This window comes from Poecilia reticulata, linkage group LG2 (assembly GCF_000633615.1).
Source record: "Poecilia reticulata strain Guanapo linkage group LG2, Guppy_female_1.0+MT, whole genome shotgun sequence".
Lineage (NCBI taxonomy): Eukaryota > Metazoa > Chordata > Actinopteri > Cyprinodontiformes > Poeciliidae > Poecilia > Poecilia reticulata.
In genome coordinates, this window is record NC_024332.1 from 9,350,762 (window position 1) to 9,376,118 (window position 25,357).

Below are 25,357 nucleotides of genomic sequence, written 5' to 3' on the forward strand. Positions count from 1 at the left end.
ACACACAAACACACACACACACACACATCTATATAGTGAGTCACCTAAAAAAATTACTTGTTCTAACATCCATCCATCCATTTTCTTACACCCTTGTCCCCTAATGGGGTCAGGAGGGGTGCTGGTGCCTATCTCCAGCTAACGTTCCGGGCGAGAGGCGGGGTCACCCTGGACAGGTCGCCAGTCTGTCGCAGCTTGTTCTAACAATGTTTGTGAATTTATGTCTTTGCTTTTATTAGTTACCCTTCTGCATACGGGGCGGGAGGAGTTACAGAAGCAGTGGTCAGAAAGGCAAACCATTACTAAAAATAGTTTCAAATGTAATATAGAGAATATAAATGGGGATGTTGTGTTTGAGATACGAATCTTTGAAGGTTGACCATTAACTTTCGGTGAAATTCTGTAAAAAAAAAAAAAAATGTTCCTGCTTCAAGCAGTCTGGGCTTTCTCCCTTTGACTAGGATTGTTTCCGGTCAATTTTTGGCAGGGCCACTCAGCGAACAGAAGGAGGTTGTCGACGATGACGTTGATTTTCTGCGCCGTATTAAAATGTACTTTCAGCAATGGCAGCGGCGGAAGTGAACGAAGCTGTTCAGTCCGTTTCAGCCATGCTTCCAAATACTGAATTGACATAAACCTCCTTCGGATAGGCACTCTCTCTTCGCAGAGGATGTTTGATTACAGCTGGTAAGCTTCTTGGCCCCGAATTGGCGCATGCGTGATTCACGTTAGCGATTGGGTAAAATTTCAAACCTCAACACATTTCTCATTTGCAGAGACGAGCAAAAAGCCCAGAACCTCTGCAGGAAACAAGGTGTAGTAGTACAAAGGGCTGGTTTTTACCAGGATCTTGGAAACCAGTAAGTGTTTTTTGCTTTAACCCTTTCATGCATGAATTATGATCGTGTAAGTCAGGATTTTTCCCAAAGTGTTGTTGATTTTATCAAGGCATTAAAAATAAGGTGGGAAGAAAAATTTTGTAAATTCTTTTTAGGATTTGTCCAAGTGTCCACTTAGGTGGACAACATGCGCTTACGTCTTTTCAACTAATTAAATGCTATATACTATAATGTGAATATATTTTGACATTAGTTAACAGAATGCATAAATATATAACATTGTATTCAACTCTCATCCTAGTCTTATGCTCACTACTAACTGATCCCTTAATTTAGTCACTGTCATTCAACCGCTTGATCTCATTTTTGTCTTATTTTGTCTCCTCCTCAAGCAGTATGATTTTATTATGGACATGTTTAATTTAATAAAACAAATGACATTGAATATGGCACTTAAGCTATTCTGTTGTTTTCTGTAACATAACAGTACTGTCTTTTCAGTTTCAGACTTATAAAAATAAAGACTATGTTGTATGAAAATGCGCAAAGCACCCAGGTTGCAAACAACACATTGAATCTAGATGTATTTAGTTTTGTCTGCAGGCTTGGTCATTGCATGTTGATATTTTTGGTTGCAGTGAGGTAGGGCCACTGTTCCCCAGACCTCAACCTGATCTCATGGGGCATCTTAGACCAATGATGTCCAAAGTCGGTCCTCGAGAATCAGCAGCCTTCACATGTTAGTTCTCTCCCTGGTTCATCACACCTGGATCAAATGGTGGCTCATTAGAAGACCTCAGGAGACATGCTGAGGAGGAAGTTACTATACCACCAGGCAGAGAACTAGAACATGCAGGATGCCGGCCCTCAAGGGCCAACTTTGGACACCACTGCCTTGGACACTAGTCTGCGTTTCAATGGTGATGAGATGGCACTGGTCTGGATGGAACTCTCATTTATTATTACACGAGCTACAGATTCCTTGAAATGTAAAAGATTCACCTCCCCCAAGTAGTGAAAAAAACACTTAGTATCATGTCAAGGGGAAGACCTGGCTCTGATGATCAATACATTCTTGACCTCAGGTATCTGAGGTATGACATGATTCCATATTACTGGAAATGTCTTCACTTGATTTGTTAAGGCCAGAATTTATTTTCTTTTTTTAAATGCACACAGATTTGTAATCTGCAGGTTTCACATCTCCAGTTATTTCATATCCCTCAACATCTTGATTTACCTCAGTGATCAAATGTTTTTCATCATCCTCATGTCCACTGTCACTATTGCTACCATTGGCCAGTAACATAAAAACTTTACTTCTTAATGGGCATAAAGTTAAGAACTAAAATATGCCAGTTTATCTACAGTCAAAATATTTGCAGGAAATGTTGCATATTGTAGATTTATAGTCAGACTATTGATATCAATACCTATCAAAATATTGTGACTGATGCATGATCTCCACTTTAGTGGACAGGTGATCAGTAGAAATTTTCTCCAAATATAAAATTATTATTTGGAAAATATATCAGTAGTTTTAGTCTTTAGGGGTTTCTTGATGTCACAATATTTTTTTTACCCTCAAGAGGTCTCCACAGTAGGAGGGGGGGGGGCTGGATATTCCCGAGTTAGTCTGACATGCTTCCGTCTGTCCGCCATATTGAATTTAACAAAAAAATTCTTGCACTTGCAATAGATGGACAGTAGTTGGCAGTGTATTGCCTGATGCACTAGTGTCCACTTTAGTGATCTGTATGCATTTATAACATAAAAATCCACAAGAAACACAAGAAAATGGCTTTTAGAGAGCTGTCCACTGTAGTGACCACTATACATTAGTTTTGTCTGCAGGCTTGGTCATTGCATGTTGATATTTTTGGTTGAACTGCTCATAGCAGTTCAATGAGTTAAATGCCAAAAACCATGAAGGCTGGACGTTTAGAGTTTCCTGGGCCAAATTCTTAGCTGGTAAATGTACGTTAGCAGTATCCCTACAAGCAACAATTTTTAATGTTCTTTCAAATATATGCTTATTTCTTGAGCTGTTATCTGAAAATCCAAATTAAAAATTGGTTTCATTTTGAAACAATTTTAGTCATACGAAATACTAGAAGTACTGTACATTCAGATGAGTCATTTCAGGAAATCAGGTTACGATCATTCTAGGTCAACAAATCTGCGTCAGACAGTGATAAATAGCCTTTATAATTTAGATTTTACAGTGAAATTGATTCAAAATGGATTATAACTGTTAATATGTCCTCATAAAAATACATACTAAATTTTAATTAATGCAGAACATAAGAGTATGATTAGCTTTCTATTATCAAGAAAGACCTCTTTTGTCAAACTAGCAACTCTGATCTGTTAGCACTGAATAGAGACCAACCAAGTCACAGTGGGACAGTTGCATATTTATACTAGTTATCATCCAAAACTATTAGATCAGTTGCTCTTGCATGCATATGAATGTTAATGATATCTTTTGTACAAATCCATTAACATGGCCTCAGGTTATTTTATGTGGCTATAAAAGTTTCAATTCTTCTGGAAAGGCTTGACAAGCTTTATGAGAACTCATTAATGGGGGTATTGGGCCATTTATCCAAAAGCCCAATGGTGAGGTCAGGCACTCATATGGGATGGCCTGGCTTGGAGTTTTTGCTCAAATTCATTGCAGATGTGTTCTGAGACGTTGTGGTACGACCACAAAAATTGTTCCTTACTAAATTTGATCACTCATGTCTTATAGCCTTGCTTTTTGCACTGGTATGCAGCCATGTTGGAAGCAAGGACTTGAGTTCCAAACAGTTCCCAAAGAAGATATTTATCTTAATGTTTTGTTAAGCTGTAGTTTAAACAGTTCCTTTTGAAAAACAGGCAAAGTTTTTACAATATAGACATAAAAAGATAGAATAACTGATTCCAGTAGGTTTACAGCAACTGTGAATTTACATCACGACTTTGGTGCTTTTAGAAAGTGGCACAGGTAGAAAATGATACTCATAACTTTTGAGTTGCACCATCACCTTTTATTCTGCTTGTTTTTCATTGAAATGTAATAGTTTATTGTAAAATCAACTAAAAATATTGAAATGTAAATATTATAGGTAACACTTTATTTGAAGGGGGTGAAAAAGACTGTCATGACACTTTCATAAACATGACATAACACATGTCATGAACATAAATATGCCTTCCTGAATATTTATGACTGCTGCCATAAAGTGTCATTTGGTAAATTATGACACTTTTAATATAAAGTTGACATTATTCAAAATGTCTTTGTTATGACAACTTGACATTAACCAAGAAATCATTACTGTTTAAACTAGAGGTGTGCCGATCAGGTTTTTTCCTGCCGATACCGATCACCCATGAGGGCCTATCACCGATGCCGATCACCAATACCGATCACATAATTCTTATTATTTTTTTTATCATAAACACTTAACAATTTATCATAAACACATTATGTGGAGAAAGGAACCATGAATTCACCTTAATATAGACAAAAACTTGTTTTTAATAACTTTTTCCAAGAAGAAAACTAAACAAAACAGGCATTCTGCAAATTGTACTGCTATCGGTAATAATATCTTTAACAGACTGATAACATATGAAGGCTCTGAAGAGGCTAAATAATGCAAAGAGCCAAAATAAAACCTCTCAACATTGCCAAAAAAATCAAGTATAAAACTTAACATTCAAAGRCAAATACAGGWTCCATTAMAATAAACAATCCWGAGWTACTGAATGAAAACTTYCTGATRGCATGGCGGCTAGCTGATTACTGCTAGTTCTGATTGGCTGTTTCTGACTGAGCGGAGTAATTATGCAGAACAGGGAGGAGATCGATTAGATCGATTATTTTTTTAGAGATTATCTGTCTCATGTTATGACAGCGAAAGTTTTAATACGTATGTAAAATGTATTTTTTTAGGTTAGATGCTGCAGCTTTAAACAGAGGTTCGGTGTGAGAGTCACTACCAGGTGGAGCAGAAGCGGCGCTCCGTCTGTGAAATATTACTACCTGTAGCGCGTAGCAGCGGTTCAACAGCGAGAGCAGAACCAGCGTCTTACATCGCAGCTCGAAGACTTAAATAATTTTGCGGGTTATTTGTTTAGCTTTCTGACCGTCATGCWAATCCGGGTGAGTGTTTGTAGCTGTGCGCTGCTTTACCTGCTACCTGRYYCYSSWTRTSYYTTTTTTACTGCAGTGAGCCTYGGTRTAGCCAAACTCCGTCAAGTATGGTATTGTTTTTATGCCGTATTAGCTTCGTTGTGCTGATGCATTTTGACGTGCTTCAATTTTCCGCCGCCACAGGCAAACTTCCCCATTCACTCAGTGCATTATAGTTCCACATCGCTTAGGATTTGTTGCTGCGCGTTTGCGCAGTGTGAAGGAAAGAGGAGACCAGCTGCACAGGCAGGCTGCGAAATTAGATGCAGGTGATCGGTATCGGCAACAAGAGACCGTGATCGCCGATCACCGATCATGCACTTTTTCACGAAAATYGGCCAATTATGATCGGTGACCGATCGATCGGCACACCTCTAGTTTAAACTTTACCTTTAATAACATAAAGGTACCTAATTTTTAAAGTGCAATCAGTAATACTTTTATAACAAATTTATATCAGCAGTGATTTATTGGTTAATGTCAAGTTGTCATAACAAAGACATTTTGAATAATGTCAACTTTGTATTAAAAGTGTCATAATTTACAGATTGACTTATGACAACAGTCATAAATTTTCATGAAGGCTTATTGATGTTCATGACAGGTGTTATGTCATGTTTATGACAGTGTCATGACAGTCTTATTCACCCCCTTCAAATAAAGTGTTACCATATTATATTTAAAAAAATGGTATAATTACTGACATAATTGTCCATTCTGTCTAGCCTCTCACCATTTGATAAAAACAGATGGAATAAGTGAGGGCCATCCAGTTATGCAGGGTTAGTTCGATTCCTGTTTGTTTTCTGCTTTCAAGAGATACTTTGTAGTCCTTCTACTTTCCAATCACAGTAAACATGGCACTGCTTTTGGCTTTGCCCAATGTGAACTTGACTGTCCCACTCATGTCCACGCTTGTGTCCGTCAGAGTGAGCTTGTGGACTGTCCCGTGGTCTTCCAGACGGACAGCAGGGCATGATTGAAGGGTCACTCCATTTAAAGACCAAACTGGAGGTTTGTTGATGTCAATAGAGACTTCACATTGGAAAGAAGCTGACTCTGGCTCTGTCACCTGGAGATTCTCAAGTTCTTTCACCATCACAAGAGCCTTGGCTGAAACAGCATAAAGCATGTTACAGAAATAATAATAATAATACGGATGAAATTTTAGCGAAGAAAACTTGCCAAAAATGTATCTTGCTATTCATCCAGCTTACCTTCAACCATCAGTTTTGCTTTGGATGTATGCTCTCCAACCTCAATACTGTAAGTTCCCTCATCCTCCACAGTAACCTGGTGGATTACTAGTTTATGGGAACAGTCTTCTGTTATAATCTCCATCCTATCTGAAGAATCTAGTTCCTGTTTGCCTTTGTACCAGGTTGCACTGCAGCGAGGGGAAGAAACAGTGCATTCAAGGATCACTCGGTGGTTCTCCAGGGCTGTTCTGTCTCGCAGTGGTTTTACAATGGAAACTGGGAGCTCTGAAAATTTAATATTTTTAGATTTATAATGGGGAAAAATTGAAGTTGGTGGCATGAAGGAAATAGGACGTTAATTGAAAAAACTCACCTTCTACCTCAAGGTAGGCTGTTGACTCGACATCCCTTGCTACAAATCGGATATCTCCAGCATCCTCAGCTTTAACGTTGCATATCAACAGAAAGTGTTTGGGCCCTGGAAGGTGACACGTTTTAATTTCAGCTGGTGAAAAGAGAAAAAGTCAAATTGTAGTTTGATTTCTGACCTTCTGTACGGATCTTTGTGGTGGTACTGGGTCTGATCTTGTGACCATTCTTGTACCACTCCCCAGCCACATCCTCCAGAGAGACCTCGCACATAAACACAGCATTTTGGTCTTCCTGGATGTAAAGGTCCTCAAGATCCTGTACTATCTCCAACTTGTGCTCTGAGGGCAATGATGAAATTGAAAAGAATGACCACTAGATGGAGACATTTGATTATAAATGATTGAAGAATATGTTCAAGAAAAAGGTTGAATATACCACAAACTTCCAAAGAGCAGAAGGTGCTTATTTCGCCTGTGTCACATGTATAGGAACCAGAGTCAGCAACAGAGCATTGAAGGATCTGGCAGAACCGCTTTCGACCCATGGAATAGATTCGATGGTTCTTCCCTGGCTTCAGCTCGTTTCCTTTCTAAGTTGCAGAGGAAAGAAAAAAATTTTTTTACATACATTAACGATTCAAGTTATTGATAATTTTCTTTTCTTTACCTTAAGCCATCTGACTTCAACATTTTGTCTGGAAAATTCACACTCAAGAGTGACTGGAAATTCTTCTTCCACGCGAACATCAACCAGTGGTTTCAGGATAGCCACAGGTGTCTCTGTCAATCAATATAGTCTGATTAGGCTGTCAGCACCGTAATTCTGAATAATTCTTTTGCAGTTGTGACCTAATAAAAATAATAACCCAGACCTCTTTAGCTTGTATTTACCTTTAACTGTGAGCCTTGCAGTCGATCGCACTCCTTCAGCCGAGAAGACGATGTTGCCCGTGTCCTCCAGAGTTAAGTTTGTCAGGGTAAGACTATGGACAAGCCCATTGATGCTCACTCTAAATTGGTTGTTTGGCTTTACGCGGATGCCATCTTTCTGCCAGATGCCTTCCACATCCACATGGGAGAGCTCCACCTCAAAGGAGGCAGTTTCCCGTTCAAACGTTTCTTGATCCGTTAGGCCTTTACAGATGGAGATCTTTCGGGCTGGATTAGCAATACAGAGATGCAGTAAAAGGACAATGTTTTGTGCAATCATGTCAAGGAAATATAATAACTTAACGTTGAAATTGAGAATTTGATCTAACGTTTTGGCAAAGCAAACACATGTTGAATCTTAAAAGCACTTAGTGTGTCACAGTGAACAATAGGGGTCTAAATTTAGACATTGTTGGGATTACAAAAATGCCTCTTCCAGCAGGAGTTTATTTTGATGGTGTTGCTCTGTGCTCACTGATATAACATTCCGTCTGTATTTTCACACTTGGAAGTCTGGCTAAGCTATTCTTAGTATCTTCTTTGCTCTGTGATACACTGTTAAGAAAACACAATATGTGTGAAGAGACACCATTTCCAGAGAAGTGCAGTGAAAATCAATATAAATAAATCCTGCTTACTGTAATGGTTTCATTTGAGAGGAAAATCCTACAACAAACCTTTCTTATGTGACTTTTGTTTCCACTTTTCCAAGGTTAGCTCCTTCTTATTGAATTACTAGTTTAAGTCAGGGATAGATAACTATAAGTAACAGTTGCATGTCTAACAGTTATGTTGCACGTTAGGTATAATTAGTGCTTTTTAGCTGAAGGCTAGGTAGGTTGGTAAGAGAAATGGTAATTAGGTTTCCACACCTTAGAAATAACTACTTACGTTCCACATTGAGTTTGACCTGTGTCCGATCATGCAGGGTCTCACAGCGGTATGTTCCTCGGTCTGACAGGTTCAGGTTGTGGATAGTTAGGCTTMTTTTACAGCCATCCTGGGCCAGGGTATGATGAGGACCAGACTGGATGACCACCCCTTGCCTCATCCACTGAACCTCACCAGTCTCCAGGCTGATTTCTGTCTCTAGGGTAGCCTCTTCAAACTCCTCTGCTGTCACAGATTCCATTTTCTTGGTGAACATGACTTGAGCTTCTAAAACATTGTGAGGAGAAACAAAACTGAAACTCACATTCAGCTTTTTTTTTTTTTTTTTTTTTTTTTTTTTTTTTTTTACATTTTACATAGATTTTCCTTTAGTCTTACCCTGAACTTTGAGACTAGCTTTGCTCATTTTTCCTTCAGCTTCTGCTGTTATCCTGGAGCAGTCTATCATCTGGCACTTTTTAATCACCAAGGTGTGGCACAATCCATTTTGACTCACTTGGAAGCGATCCCCTACAGTCATTGGCTCGTTGTCCATTAGCCAAAGCAAGGAAACATCCTCAGGAGAAACGACACATTTAAAGGTGGCATCTTCTCCTTCTAGCACAGTTGTGCTGTGAAGTTCGGTGAGAAACTCAACAACTCGAGGCACTGAAGAGAGAGTAAACAGTGAATGAAGCTGCTAACTTGAATGGAAAGGTCAGAAACACAAATTGAATACTTACTCTCCACTCTTAGCATTGCGGTGGTCCGATCATCTCTGGATTCACAGGCATACTGCCCTGCATCCTCATGAGTTAAACGATGGATGGTCAAGCTTCTCTCAACACCATCTGCTCGAATGGAGAATCTCCTGTTTCCAACTACTTCTATGCCATTCTTAAGCCATTGGACATCTGCTTTTGGTTTGCACACCTCACAGCGCAGTGTCACCATCCCGTCAGCATGAGCCATGGTGTCATGGAGTGGTCGCAAAAATTTTATCCTCATTTCTATGATGAAAAACGGTTTATATATTTTGGCTTTTTGGTTAATTTGAAGTTCTCTTCATATTTTTTTTAAAGTATTGATTGTTACCTTTCACTAGTAGACTGAAGTGCATCTGGTCAGTGTTGACATCACAGGTGTATTCGCCAGCATCAGACCGCCTTAATGGTTGGATGGTAAGACTCCGTTTATGGCCGTCCATTAGTTCTCGAAAGCGTTCACCTTCAACTGGTGTCCAGTCTTTAAGCCAGCGTACAACCACACTTTCTTTGGACACATAGCTCATTAAGGTCACACTCTCAGCTTCGTAACCTGTCACAACCACATCATCTTCCTTGTTGACAAAAGTAACCGGAGGTTCTTTTTTGGGAAAGACGACACAAAGTCAGTTACTTTTAAAGATTTTTGCTATTCCCATAGACCCTAATAAGCTATGATCTGCAGTTTTTTACCTTGAACACGGATTATGTTGACCATCTTGTCATTCACTGCATCACACACATACTTTCCAGAATCCGAGGGCTGGATGTTTGAAATAACAAGTTTTCTCAGACTTCCATAGCATTCAATGATGGTACGGGAATCACTGGTGAGAAGTCTGTCATTACAGTACCACTGAACTGGGGCATTAGCACGGGACAACTCACAGGCCAGTATCAGGTCATCACCTCCCATCAATTCCTGGTAATTATGGTCGTATGAGTTTCCTACAATGCTTACAGGAGGCTCTAAGGGCAAAAGAGTTTTTATATTGCGGATTTTTGCAATAACGGAAAAAAAAGGTAACATTATTTGAATTGTACCTTCTACTTTAACGTGGAAGCTGATACTGTCATCCCCAATGTCTAGGAAATATTCCCCTGAATCTTTGAGTTCTGCATTAAGGATTACCAGCGACCGGAATGCACCTTCCTCCTCTTCACAGAACCTTTCATCACCCTGAACTCGACGGCCATCCTTGTACCATTTGCTGTTTCCATTAGCTTGAGAGAGCTCGCACTCAAGAACAATGTCATCTGAAACTAGAAACTTTAGATCTGTCTTGGTCTCACACTTTCTCAAGATCTTCACAGGCGGCTCTGTGGAAATACAGACACAGTGGTCAAAAATAGTTTCACGGGTCATAAAATGTCAGTCAGTTTTTGCTTCTCACCTGAAACTTTCACCTGGAAATCAATTTTATCATCTTTAGCATCACAAGTGTATTTCCCAGAATTGTTTGGAGTGGGAGAGTTGATGGTCAAATGACGAAAGATCCCATCTTCTGTGATTATGATATTACTACTTTGCTCTATTTCTTTGTCATTGAGTAGCCACTTGACATCTGCTGTTAGACGTGACACCTCAACTTCCAGAATGATTGGTTTACCAGCAAGACTTTCCAGTTTGTCTGGCAAGTTTTTGGGTCGACTTAGCATCACAGGTTGCTCTAAATAAAAGAGACAAAGTAAAAGTAGGTTAAAAACAATCTCCTCCAAGGTACTACTTGCTTTGGACTAAGTTTCCTTATACTTACCTGTGATATTAACAAGAAAGGCAACTGAGTCATTTTCAGTGTCACATATATACTCTCCTATATCACTGACAGTTGTTAAAGGTATAACTAGCCGTCGTTGGGCCCCATCTACTTCCAGTATCAAGTTGGGGCTCTCCTCTACTTCTAAACTATCTTTGTACCATCGAACTGGAGCATCCGCCTGGGACACTTCACAGCACAGTTCCAGTCTCTCTGGTGCAACATGGGTGAGTTCCACCTCGGGTTCACAAGGAGAGAGGATCCTTACAGGAGGCTCTAAAACAGGAAAGAGGTATTTAAAATATATTACTCAGACCTTTTCATTGTAATCTCTTTAATGTGTATTAATCACGGTTTTACCTGTGACAGTTATCTGGAAGAAGACAGAGTCTCCATCTGTTTCACAGACATACTCTCCACTATCCACCGCTGAGCCACAGAGAATGGTCAGCCTCCTGTAAGGACCCTCCAATCTTAGCTGGATGTTGTCACTTTCCTGCACCTCCTGACCATCCTTAAACCAACAGACCTTCCCGTTGGACCGAGATAACTCACACTGCAAGTTGATTTCCTCTGATATGTAACATGTCATCACAATGTCATCTTTAGGTTCAACAATTGTCACTGGAGGCTCTGGGATTTTGGAATACACAAACGCACAAAATCAGTTTTCTCATCAGAGTGAACAAATTAATCTTGCATACAAAGGAAACCAGCAGAAGTTGCCATACCTCTGACACTGACTGTAAATTCTAAGCTGCTGTTCCCAGACTTGCAAGTGTAATGTCCAGCATCTGAAGCCTCTGCAGATCGGATGATTAGCCTCCTCATGGTACCCTCCTCCTGCAGGGTAATGTTGTCACTAGCCCGAATCTCACACCCATCCTTATACCTGGGAAATACATATGAAGCCAGATTTTACTAGACACATAATTTAGTTTTGATTGTTGGAAGTAAAATTAAATTTTGATTGTTTAAATTAGAAATGTTCTTGGATTCCAAAATTATTTTATACGCTATCTCTCTCACTCTATGGATGCTCCGATCAGGTTTTTTGCTGCTGATTCTGATCACTTCTGAGGGCTGATCAGGGACCTGAGGGCTGGATTGGAGAGACGGTGATCAACGATCACCGGTCATACTTTTTTCCCGAAATTGGCCAATTATGATCGGTGTATATAACATTTTTTTCTCACCCAAGCTTTTAGCTTTCTGGTTTGAAATGCTGCTTCAGTATTTCAGCATAATAAAATTTTATCGTGATGTTTTTTTAAAGAGCACCAGCCCCTCCTGCAGTAAAATATCCCTACATGATGCTACCATCACAATGTCACAGTTGGGAAAACCTTTTTCATCAATGGTTCCAATAGACATGATTGATTTTGATTGTATCAACATACAAAACATGTCTCCAGAAATATCAATATTAGTTCCTGAGTGCATTGGGAACTAAAGACTGGCATTTTGTGGTGGTTCAGATGAAATGGCAGCTTCCTTGCAGAGGGGACTTTCAGCATATGGAACTCTTATCAGCAGCTTCAGGCAGAATCTTATGAGGTTTTTTGTTTTCATTCTGTTGTTCCCACAAAACATCTGTTGGAGTTTCTGTACAGAGAACTCCCCTTCTTCTTGACTGATGTGATAGCTGTACATGGTGATTATCGTTCTATGTAATTGTTTGAACAGATGAATGTGATATCATCAGTACTTGGAAATTGTACCCAAATATGAACCAAACTCTTGGAGGTACATAAATATTTTCCTCGGTATGCTTGGATAATATTTTTACAAAATTTGTTTGATGATGCACAACACAGACCACTACCTGGCACTATTTATTGCAAGAGTTTACATTTTCAATGTCCTACCAAGCAGCTTCAGCGTCATCTCTGGAGACGTGGCAAAGCAGAACCACAGGATCTAATTCCATGCTGTTCTTATGAAGTTCTTCCTGAGAGGCTGGACTGAACTCTACTGGAGGTCCTGAACAACATGAGATTAATGGATGGATTGTTACAACTGCTGCAACAAAAGACAATTTACTTCCTGAAAAACGTTTGCTAGAAAGTAGACAACCTTCAACGTCCACGTTGAATTTGATGACATCCTCTGAATTTTGACATGTGTAAACTCCAGTGTGAGATGCTTCAGCAGACTGTATCACAATCCTTCTCATCTTCCCGTCTGATTGGATGTTTAGCCCATCGCTCACTTGGAGTTTCTCACCATTTTTAAACCAGGTTACCTTAGCAAAAGGATGGGTGACCTCACAGTAGAGCACAATGGTGTCACCGGTTTCCACTCTCTTACTGCTTTCCAGGTCTGACAGAGGGATGAACTTGAACACAGCAGCTGCAGAGAAATGCACACATGAATTGGGAACCAAAATGATGAATGAATATTACAGCCTTTTACACCTACGTTTAACCTTGAGCACCGCTGAATCCCTTACTCCATTGGCGATGAATGTGATTTCTGCTGTGTCATCAGCGGTACCGACTTCATGGATCACCAAAGACTGCTTTGTTTGGTTCAGCTGCACTGAATATCTTCCACCATGCTGCAGCTGGGAGCTGTTCAGAAACCAGGTTCCAACCATTGGTGCGGACAGTTCGATAGAGAATTGAGCATCCTCTCCTTCCATCACCTCACACCCTTGGAGATGTTTATGAATCTTGGGCCCTGGGACTAAAAGTGTAACAATATAACAGCAATGCTATGCATTTATCTTTTTTTCTTTTTTACTGAAATATGTTATACTTTTAGGTATGTTACTCACCAAGATGGACTACTTTGGGAAACTCCACATGGCCACTGCGTCCGTACTTATTGATGCAGCACACACGAAAACGGTAGTCGCCTTCACATGGAACACTGTCACCGGAAACTTCAGCGGAGGTGACAGTCTCTGAGGTGAAGCATTTCTGCCACTCCTGAGAACCAACCTCCTTTCTCTCGAGGACAAACATGGAGCGGGTGGTAGTTTGGCTGTTGGGTGCAGGCACCCAGGAGAAGAGAGCACTGTTGGGTTGGTCTATGTCCATTTTGATGCCCACAGGACAGATTGGCGGACTGTGTCTGGTTGCTATAGTACAGAGAAAAAAACAGTACATAGTCTAAATACTCTCTGGTATTGTTCAGGGGGCCTGACCAAATGTGGAGGCGGGCCGGATCCGGCCCACGGGCCGTAGTTTGGGGACCACTGGTCTAGTGTTATAGTTCTGTATCTTATAGCAGGAACAGCATCCATCGTTTTATTTAGCATACGTACATACATACCAGTGACGTGCGGCCACGGGAGGCAGGTGAGGCAGAGCCTTACCGGTCATCATGGAAAAATAATATAAAATAATTGATATTGCTATTTTCACCCTGTGGTTTGTACTATAAAATATGTATTTTTCATTTGGCTTGAACACTTTTGATTATTTTTTTCTTCAAAATCGCTGATTTTTTGCAATTTCCCATTCAAATGCTCAGAAGTGCAGCTGGTGAGGCAGCAGTGAGCTGAGCCTCACCTTGATTTGTTCAACCTCTCGCTAAGTGTGCTGGCTTGCCATTCGATGAGAGCATGTTCCTCCTGTCTGTACGTCGCCAATAAATTGGTTAAAAACATTTAATCATTTCATAATTTAGCATATTTATATAATGTACAGCGTTTTTTGTCACCAACTGTGTGCGTAACATGATTTGTGTGCTGAGGAGCGATCAGAAATGGCAGAGAACAGATTTGAGGTGAAGCATTCAGTTTTCTTGCATCATGGCAGGAGGTGCTCATGATCCCAGACATTGGTTTTGTGACTCCACAACTGCAGAGTAAGAGACAATAACAGTGAGCTTGCTATACAGTAAATAATTCAAGTGCAGCAATATATTGTAGTACCTGTATGTATCTGCTTATGCCTGCATTATTTCCCACACTTGCTAGGCCGATCTGAGTTTAAGTGTGTTAATGTGCAATTACCTCGTTAATGGAACTCTGCATGCAGCGGTTGTGTTCCAGGGAGAATGTTTTTTGTGTTAGTTCTTGATGCTCGCTGACTCTGGTTTGTGGCTGCGTAAAGTTCGTCTGCATCGCATTAGAGCACTGTACTTCTGTTTGGTTATCTTCATTAAAGAAAGATTAACATTACTCCCTCCTGGAGTGGTTATTATCCCTCACCTTTACAATCCATCCGTGGCCCCCGTTAACAATATTTATCGTTTTCTTCTCTCTTCCGACGTCAACATGGATGACTACATTTCTACACTTAAAAAGTTTTCTAAGGTAGATTTTCAATTGAAGCAGGAAATTATAATTAATGGAAGAACAACACCGGAGCTGAAATGTTTGCTTCGAGATAGAAGGGTACCGCTCTTCTCAAACGTAGTGGTATAAAAGAAAAGACAGGCTTTGTGAATGTCCTGCTAGAAACTGCCTTTTCTGCTTTCTTTGCCTTCATTTCTCAACTTGTGGCACCTAGTGGTCTCTGATGAGATTTTGTGACTTAAAGAATTAAAAAAGAAGCCTCACCAACATGAGCGACTGACCACTCCTGTTCAAAACCAGATCGCACTAAAACATTTGGGATGTCGAGGATAGACTTGGCTTTGGATGAACGGATATATTTGTGCAAAATGAGTGGCACATGGACTTCATTAGTAAAAGTAAGATGGCAATAAAAAATTTTTGCTTAGTGTTTTAATGAAGTGTGTGTTGTGGGCTACAGTTTGTATGTGTAAAGAATTCAGTAAGAAAACAACCCACAAACTACAGTTAGATTAGCTAATAGCACCGGTAGTTAATCTACCACAGTAATCACTTATTAATAAAACAATAAGCCTAAAAACATGCTACAATAAACTGAATGTTCTGTTCTTTGTGCAAACTATTTGAGTGTTTTTTGGTGTTTAACCCTAAAACATAAAGTGGCATTGTTGTCAGCTGCAATGGCAACGAGTCTGTGTGTAGCTTGGCCTATGCAGAGGGCGAGAAAAAAGTGGTTTCAAGTTGTACTTTGGTTTTTCCCTTTGGTGTGGAGCATAGCACTAAATTAATAATACCAACGTTTCCAAGTTTCATTGAGTTAACGAAATTGTGCTATGGTGGCAGCGCGGTTATGAATGACATGTAAAAGAAGTCTTTTTGCCCTCCAGTATTGTGGACATGCACGAAATTTCCATACGTAAACCATAACATGCAAGGTGTCTATATTTGTAAATCTGATTAAGTTAGTGCCCCGCCAGCTATGAACCTCACCGCACGTCACTGATACATACATAGCACAAAAGGCAGAATATTTCTTCATAAAGTAAATATGCAAATTAAGGTTAAGGACTACATTAGCTTGATTTTCCCTTGAGTTCTTCATAAGTTCATTCCAAAAGCAGGTCTGGCTAATTTTGCATGTGTAGACTGTACCTTTGACTTTGAGTCGTGATGAGCTTTTAGATGTTCCTGCAACAAACGTCACAACCCCCGAATCATGATAGGCCACGTTGACAAAAACCAGGATGTGGGTCTTGCCAAAAGCCTTGAGGATGGTCTGGTGTGTCTCGTGTAGCATCAGACCATCTTTGAACCAGTGGACCTCCATTTCGTCATTCTCAACCTCGACGCAGAACACTGCGTTCTCACCTTCCAGCACATCCAGTTTCCGAGGTAGTTTTCGAACAATTGTGCCTGCACGTTTGGAAATGTTTTATTGTCCTTTCTTTGCTCATTTTATTCCAAAAACAGATTGTGAATAAGATGATTGACATTACATACACACTACCTTTTACTGCTAGCTCGGCAATGCTCTTTGCTCCATCTGGCATCTCACAAAGATAAACCCCATCGTCATCCATTCCAAGATCATGGATGGTGAGTCTTCGCCTGGTTCCTTTCTGTTCTATCCCATATTTACTGCTAGGCATCAACCTCTGGTCCTCCAGGTACCAGGCTGCTAGGATCGTCTCATCAGGCACCTCACACTCCAGCACAGCGACATCTCTCTCCTTTGCCTCCACGTCTTTTAATGGCCGTCTAAACCGCACTACAGGCCCTTAGGAACAAAGGAGGTTGCAGGTAGTTGGTTCTGATTTTAGACTTTACATTATGGCTTCACATACAGTTTGGAAAAGTTGCAAACTGATAATGTTTTTAGTCTGGATAAGAATGGGAAAAAATTATTGACCATCTAAATAATACAAATCAGAATTTTTACCAGTTTTCCTGTGGCTTTACACCCCATGCCTTTATTTTTAATTGGCATCCTTACTGCTTTCATTGTTGACCAACTTACTAAACATTGTGGTTTAGTGAGTGAGTTTTATAACTGGGGCAACACAGTTATAGAAAAACATATTGCAATACTGTCACTAAATACTGAGTTGATACAATCAATTATGCTTGATTTTCATCAGTACAGATAACTTTAATTTTTTTTTTTTTACAAAAAACCCATCAAATTATTGATCTTAACAACTATAACGTCTATCTACTTTATTTGTAAAAGAATTGTGTTTTTGCTCTACCGCGTTGTGCGCATGTGTGAAGTTTCCAGATGTAAGCAGTAACATGCAACTTGTCTATAGTTTCAACTTAAGCACTTTGTCACATTTATATTTTCGCACAAAAAAATTGGAGTCAGCAAGTAAGGCCTATTAAACATCAGTTATTTGCCAGAAAACTGCAATTGGTGCATTCCTTGTTCAAATTTTCATTATATTTACTGTGTTGGGACTAACATTTTCCATTTGCAATTTTATTCTTTCTAAAAAAAATGCTGAAAATTTTATTTGCTGAAGTTTCAAATTTGGACTATTCTTGAACTCCAATTGGGGACCATAAAAAATTACTGAACCAAACTTTGGACTCTCCTGCCTTAGGTGTTTGAGGAATCAAATTGGTTATGTTTCCTTCAATGTGCTCTTAGTAAGTATCCGTCTGCTAAATTCCCTCCCTGCAGATGTAGTGCTAAGTGTTTTTTCATGTATCTAATTATTTTATGTTTTAAAAATATCACTGTGCCCATGGTGTGTGCTATGTTTCCTCTTTTGACCAATGGGCCTGGGCATGGAGCATCGCTTTGCCATCTTTCCAGTGAATCCTATACTTTCTTGGATTGTGTATCGTTTTCTAGATTCAAATAAGATGACGTCTGAAATCCATTGAGATGAGGGAAACAGTACCAACTTCAAATTAAATCAGTGTATTTTTTTATCCATCAAAGTTGTAACAATATGCAACACTGTCCTCTTTCCCAGAATAAATCCAAAAATACTTTACTTACCTTTCACAGTCAGGTGAACAGCACTCAGGGTGTTTCCCAGAGAGTTCGATGCGGCACATACATATAATCCTGTATCCTGCATTTTACAGTAGAGAACCTTCAGCGTGTAGTAGCCTTCCCGATCCTCAAATACCAAGTGACGTCTGTCGGGTTCCAAAGGAAGCCCGTCTTTCTTCCAGATGATCTCTGGTTTGGGCTTGCCTGTTACAAAGCACCGAAACTTGGCATGCTTCCCCTCTGTCACTACAAACTTTTTGACTTTAGATGGGTTGATGGGCGGCTCCTCGGCGAGCTTTGACAAACTGAACCGCCCGCCTCTTTGCTTGGGTGACCTCTGGCTGCCGACATGACAGTTTGATGACGTTTTACTGTCTTCTCGCTCTGGAATGGGCTCGACAAGAAGGACAGCTCCCGCCAAGGCCTCGCCGTAGGAGTTCACGGCCTTGCAGGTGTAGACGCCTTTGTCCAGCATGCGCGTTCTGTAGATCTTGAGCTGAAACCAGCCCCCGTCTTGAATGCTCACATTGAAGTGAGAATTCTCAAAGATATCATTGAGCTTCTTCCCGTCTTTCTCCCAAGTCACCTCAGGCAAAGGTGTGCCCCAGATTTTACATGAGAAGGCAGCATCTTCTCCACGATCCACACGCAGGGACAAAGGCTTGATGAGGAATCTTGGTTTATCGTTTGATGTTAAATCAATCTCTTTCCGTTGATCATTTGCTTGATTCCTCCACTTGTAGTCTCCATTCATTTCCCTCTCTTTCTGCACCACGTTGTAGCCATTTAGGGTTTCCCCAAAGTCCCCATTTTCCTTTATGTTATTACTGTTTGATTGTATCGATTCTCCATTATTGTCAAGAAGCTCTCCTTCCACTTTGAGTGAGGCTGCTGCATAGGTTTCTCCTACGCTGTTTCTAGCCTTGCAGATGTATTGACCAGCATCTTGTTGGGTAACTCCAGTAATGGTCAACAAGTATGCTTTTCCCTCCTCTGAGATCTTGTACCGCCCCTCAGACAGAATTTGAATGTTTTTACGTTCCCAGATCACATCTGGATGAGGGTCTCCACCAATTTGGCACCTTAGGGTTGCATCTGCCCCAAACTGTACCACAACAGGGCGAGGATAGCCCAAAACACGAGGTGCACCTCCAAGAATATCCATGACTGTCAACTGTTATGAAAGAGGTCTTTTCTAGTTTTTTGTCCAAAAATTATATCCTTATCTTCTGTGAGAAGCTATTGGGTAAACAAAACACACATTTTAGTAGAAAATCTGCTTTTGTGAATGGTGCATAAATAAAGTTTTGTCACAAATCTAGGGAATGCCATTTAGAAATGTGCTTCACAAAAAATAAGACACCCATAGCAGTTTACAAAAGGCTGACTGCAGCTAATGAAACTAGCTGTCTTAAGTATTTTGAGTTGCATCACTTTTTAGTGGATTAGATTTTGTGTAAACGCAGTCAGCCCTTGGTTCTCCCACAGTTGGTGCTGTAGCTCATTGACGGTGTATTTATACAGTACTCCAAAATAAGAAGCATGAGACCATGTGTCACGGTAGAAAAAATAAAAAACTGTGGGGATCACTCCTACAGTGACTAACAAGAACACAGCTGACTCATTGGTGTACTGATCATTAAAAACAACTGGATGGGCTGGGTTGTTCATGTCTGTTTTCTAAGTTGTTAGGTGGTTTCTGTGTTGACTGCAAGGTTATAACTCAACAGTATCATTCTTTCCTAATGAAAATATCAATACATCTTTTCACAATTTTTGTTTCATTGAAATAGCATCACGCAAAAATCAACATTTAATGTCAGTATATTTATTCAGTGTTTTAAAAAAATTAACACAAACAAATGATAGCTGAATTTAAGGTAAACATAAAATTTATGTAATTAATTTTTCAAATGTTTGTTGCTTTTTAAAATTAATCGGAGGAACTTTTTTGTAATACATGAGTTTCTGTTTCACTGGGGAATAAACGCAAGTCCTCTTCAAAATAGTAAAGACAAACAAAATTATGTTCATTTTCTGGTTGACATATGTCAAATTCCACCATGTGCAAGGTTGTTTTTACTGGATACAGGCAAGTTTTGGATGTTCTTACCTGTCTCCAGCAGCTGAGAGGTGTTAAATATGACATAATCTATATGACAATCAGTTACTCAGCCCTGTCCTGACTAGTTAACAGGTTGCTTTACCTGGAGTTTAACTGGAACCGCAAACTTTGATGCATTGGTATAAGAAGATCTTTTTATCCAGATTGAGCTTCTTAGTTCATTACCCAAACCTGAAAAGGTTCTTGACTATAAAGGCAGATTGTGACTTGAGGACTGGTTGAACATCCCCATGTCAGTGTGAAGCATTGTTGAAGCTTATGAAATTTGAAATAGCAGTGTACAAAAGATAATTATTTCCTAATGTAGAACTTAATTTTAGAAATGTGCTCAAATTAAAGGTTGGATTTCAAAGCTGTTCAGTTCAAAGTTATATTGATCATGTAAGATCATTTTATTTGAAATGTACCAAGGTTTCTGAGACCTTATACATATCTTTACTCTTTATTTGGACGCTGTGTGTTGTCTTGAGGTTTTTCTTGTGTCTGTAAGGCAAAAAACGAAATTTAGTTTCTTTGCACGAAACACGTGCAAAGATTACAGCTAGTGATATGATATTTGTTACCCTCTTATTGGCAGACCAGAGTTCAACTGTTTCTTTTTGAACCGAAAGAACATCCAAAACATACCTGTCTCCAGTAGCTGCTTTCTGCTGTTTGCCTCTTGTGGAAAGCTTTTGCTTCTTGTCTTTGGTCCTCACTCAGCACACCTTCAGGTCACTTTAACTTCTACATAAGGGACAAAAATAAACCTTCCATTCACATTTGCTGTCACAGTTGTCAAAGTCACAGTTGTCATGTCCTGCTTGCTTCCATCTTTCTTGTCATAAGGTTGGTAGTGGCATAAATTGAAATAAGCCCCTTTTTATGTCTATGTCGTGTACGCCTCAGCTCTGATTCAGTCATTGTCCAACAGCTAAAGTGACAGAAGGAGGGCCAGAATGGAGAGGGTCATTAAATGCTTTTGCAGCTGCTGCCACTTGCAAGCCCCCCTCCTAAAAATACCAGCAGCTTTCATGACGCAGGCTCAGATAAAGTTAGGCTCTCCATTCAGAGACAACAGCCCACTAAAGATAGAGTCCTGCATTGGCTCACTCAGTTCAAAAGATATCCTTAGCTAAACATCGGAAGAGAAAGGACACCCGCCTTCTGGACTTCCTTGTGACAATAATCATAGAAACACAGTCATTCAAAATCAATGAAGAAGTTATTTTAAATACTGCTATGTTTAGGGTCTACATGAATGCTTGTTTTAACTCTAAACTTGTAACATTGGCCTAATCTGTCAAATAGAACGTATTTAAAATTAGAATTGTTTTCTGTTTTTTTTTCCTTTTAATGCAAAGTAAATGTATTGTGAATTTGGTTTTGTTTCCCCTAAGATAAAATAAACTGGTGATATAAAAAAAATTAGCAAAGAAGTCTTATGTAAATCACATTGATCCAGAGATGCAAATTCGGTTCCCTCAATTGTCCAGGAAAAAGAAGACAAACTTTATCATTCTTGAACTGAAGCATGTCATGTTTTATAAGATGGTCAGCAGATTAAAAAGGAAAACAATCTTGGTAGTCACTTGGTTAATCAAAAGTACAGATGACTAACAGGACAACTCAGGACAACTAGGAACACTGGAAACACAATGGGGCAGGACAAGAAGTTCTATTTTGTATAGGGTTCGTCCTTAAAGGCTATCCCTAGTGGGTTTATCCTTTGTGCGCAGCGCAGCACTGAAAAAAGCTTAGTCCACACCCACCTACTGGTTGGGACCCACTCCGGTCTGTATAAATAACGGTCAGACCAGACAAACGGCTCCCTCTTTTTCTAGTGGTACTGTCCGTTTGTGCCTGTCTTGTCAGACAGGATGCATCATGCCCTTTGATGGGCACCGGATCTGCGAAGGTGCCTGGGTCCCCATCACACCGACCTTGCCCTGATGCCTCAGCCCTCTTGCTGCTCCTGTGCTCTCCTCCTGCTGGAGGAGGAGGCAGAGGTTAGCCTTTTTCAAGGCTGGCGCTAGGCAGGGCGACGGGCCCACTGAGTCCGGTTGCTGCTCGTCAGGAGATGCTAGCTATGCTGAGTGGGATGCTAGCTACGCTGAGCGGGAATCAGATGATTCCGCCGGCAGAGAGGATGACTCTCTGCCAGCGGACATCCGAACCGCTGCTGCTACTGCAGCAGCGGTTCGGATGTTGCGTTCCAGCTGGGATGCACCGCGGTGGTAGAGAGGCAGCTGAGCATATGCTCAGTCAACCCCAGGCTCCGTATGAAGAGGCAGACTTATCCATCTGCAGAGTTCATGCAGACTCCTTCCACCAGGTCCCATGCTCCATGGAGCTGGCATGGGATGAGGTGGTCATCTGTAGTGACCACCTCTCTGCAACACACAACCACCCCCATGGACACACCCCGGACAAATAAACCTTGTCTCTCCATGGGCCCAGGGCACGAAGACATGTCCACACTACCACAAGTTTGCAATGCCTGTGCAGCCTGGCATCCAGGGGCCAGTTGTTGATCCACCTCTGTAAAGGGCGCTGTGTCAGCAGACCTCAGATCACAACCCGAGTACCCGATGGTAGTTTGCCCTGCAGCTGCAGGAATGCGAAGTAAGGAAGCTGCTTACCCAGCCTGAATTGACTCACCAGCTGGAGAATGTTGTCCACCCTCTGTACGGATGGGTATGCTGTCGTGGAGAGAGAATCCAAAAGCACCCCATGAAAAGTGGTTATCTGAGAGGGGATCAGGCAGCTCTTTTCCAAGTTTATCTTGAGATCCAACTGGGATACATGAGCGGGCAGGTGACTCGTATTGTGAGATGCATGTGCTCGAGATGGGGGGCAGAGAAGTCAATAGTCGAGGTATGGCAGAAACTTCACACCACAGGTCTGCAGAGGGGAAAGGGCTGTCTTCACGCACCAAGTGAACACCCTCGGGGAGGACGAGCGGGCGAACGGGAGCACACAGAACTGCCAGTGGTGACCCCGATAGGCAAACCTGAGAAAGCGGCGATGTTCCGCCTCAAAATGTACAGGAAATCTGTAAGGTCTTTTGATGTATTGATGTGGCAAAGGGAGATATAAACCATTCTCCCTTTGTCACTGCCTGAAGAACCTCTGCTGTTGTGAACATCTGAAAAGCCAGGACCTTTAAATACTGATTGAGTCCCCTAAGATCCAAACTCGGACAAAATCCCCCCGTCTTTTCTGGGACTAGGACATATGTTGAATTGTAGCCGCCAGGATGCCCACTGCCTCGATTGCTCCCTTGGCCAGGAGGACGGAAAGCCCCTGGTGTAAGCCTTGAGCTTTCGCTGGGTCGGTGATAACGGTCACCCTGACCCGTTATGAGATGTGAGGCCACCTTCGGAACTGTAGCCAGTAACCATGGGTCAGAATGGCAACCACCGAGGGACTGCAAGAGCAGCCCAGTAACTGAGCTGCTGATGAGGAAAAATATCTGACGGCTGGCCTGCGAGCCTCATTTTCTCTTCCCACATCTCCTAGTACTGCACGAGGGTAAAACCCATCAGGCTGATCACAACCCCAAGGCTGCAGCTGTCTCAAGGCCATACACATGATGTTCCACATTGAGCTGTCACCAGACCCACTAGCTGCACTCTGAAATAAAGAGCCTAAGCCAGTCTCCAAAGCGCAAGATGATTGTGCTTCCTCTTCCTCACATCAGATGTGCCTGATGTGTACCAGGCACATCTGACACCTGATTTGCCTGGTATCAGGTGGATACCTGATGTGCCTGAAAGAGGGATTTCGTCTCTGCCAACTCTGCAGAGAATCACTCAAACCTTGTGGAAAGACGCTGGTCAGACTTAGCTCGCCTCTTCTTAGGAGAAGTCACAGAGGTTGTGACCTCAGTTCTGCACTTAGAGTGCCTAGGCGTGGCCACCTGCCCAGAAGATCATCGCCACACTCGGGGCACAACAAGACCGGTCGAGTGACCTTCACTGCATGGGGCATGAAGGGGTGAAGGTAGTTTTAAATTCTATGGGGTACTATGAAAAAAAATATATATATATATATAAATTCTCTTCTCACCCTCCGTGGGTGGTCCATTTCATCCTCTGAGCTTGGGTCCTCTACCAGAGGCGTGGGAGCTTGAGGGTTCTGTGCAGTATCTTGGTTGTGCCTAGTACTGCACATTTCTGGACTGAGATGTCTGATGCTGATATAGCTCTTGAATTACTACAAAATAAACCTGTATTTCCTTCAGCCCACTGGCTACAATGTTGACACCTTGAGATGCCATGAGACCTAAATTCTGAACATCATGGCATGGAGTACATCCCTGTTTTCCAGTGGGAGCCATTCATGTCCAAAACTGAGGCAAGTCCTACCACAGGCAGACAGAACAGACTATGATGACTATGATTGGGAGAGGGGGTGGAGAACGCTATGGTCATCAATCACAATAAAATAGAGCATCAAAGGAGCCGACACCATCAGCTATGTCCAGAATAAAGGATGAAAATATATAACTGGGAGAGTGGAGCGAAAATCCTGCCATCACCAATTAAATAACAAACACAGAGGGGCAACAGGTAGCCCCTGTTACCCAGAATTCTGATCAGGAGGCTTACTAAAATTGGGAGAGGGGGCAAAAATGCTGCTGTCACCAATTAAAGCAGCAAACTAAAAGTCCAGTGAGCCCAACACAAAACTATGATCAACAAGATCGGCTGAAATTGGAAGAGGGGTTGAGATGCTACCATCACCAATACAGACAAACCAGGGGACCAACGACAGGCAGATGCGGTCAGCAATGTCCAAGTATAGGACAAAAAACAGATCAAGATCGGGAGAGGGGGCATGAATGCTGCCACCACCAATCACGGCAAAAAGAAAAGAGGGGCTGACACCATCAGCCATATCCTGACAGGATGAAAACCAACTAAAACTGGGAGAGGGGGAAAAAAGGTTTCTGTCACCAATCAAAGTAACAACAAACCTCTTGTGTATAAGGTCGGCTAAAATTAGGAGAGGGGGCAAGACGCTACTGTCACCAATTAAAGCGAAATGGCAAACTTAGAAAGGCTAACACCATTAGTTAA

General features: G+C 41.2%; 1 protein-coding gene and 1 long non-coding RNA gene across 3 annotated transcripts; one reads left to right on the forward strand and one right to left on the reverse strand.

The window, feature by feature from the left end:
* Positions 1–127: 127 nt before the first annotated feature.
* LOC108167102 (uncharacterized) lies at positions 128–1,290 on the forward strand. The gene is made up of 2 exons (XR_001777502.1): positions 128–687; positions 777–1,290. It is a non-coding gene; the product is annotated as an uncharacterized LOC108167102 (long non-coding RNA).
* A 4,351-nt stretch (positions 1,291–5,641) lies between these two features.
* Positions 5,642–21,234, reverse strand: obsl1a (obscurin like cytoskeletal adaptor 1a). 2 transcript variants are annotated; one of them, XM_008423402.2, is made up of 26 exons: positions 20,922–21,234; positions 20,717–20,777; positions 18,173–19,408; positions 16,673–16,942; positions 16,318–16,578; positions 13,696–14,001; positions 13,338–13,604; positions 12,993–13,268; positions 12,785–12,899; positions 11,648–11,808; positions 11,277–11,549; positions 10,917–11,192; positions 10,554–10,829; positions 10,204–10,479; positions 9,853–10,128; positions 9,491–9,760; positions 9,139–9,405; positions 8,795–9,064; positions 8,417–8,683; positions 7,487–7,753; positions 7,263–7,375; positions 7,032–7,185; positions 6,773–6,934; positions 6,598–6,702; positions 6,243–6,509; positions 5,642–6,138 (listed from the first exon to the last, which is right to left on the reverse strand). In XM_008423402.2, exons 3-26 carry the CDS (start codon positions 19,332–19,334, stop codon positions 5,861–5,863), a joined length of 6,615 nt encoding a protein of 2,204 aa, XP_008421624.1. In that variant the 5' UTR covers positions 19,335–19,408; positions 20,717–20,777; positions 20,922–21,234; the 3' UTR covers positions 5,642–5,860. The 2 variants fall into 2 exon arrangements, with proteins under 2 accessions (XP_008421624.1, XP_008421618.1); XM_008423396.2 differs by lacking the exon at positions 20,717–20,777.
* Between the last annotated feature and the right edge of the window lie 4,123 nt (positions 21,235–25,357).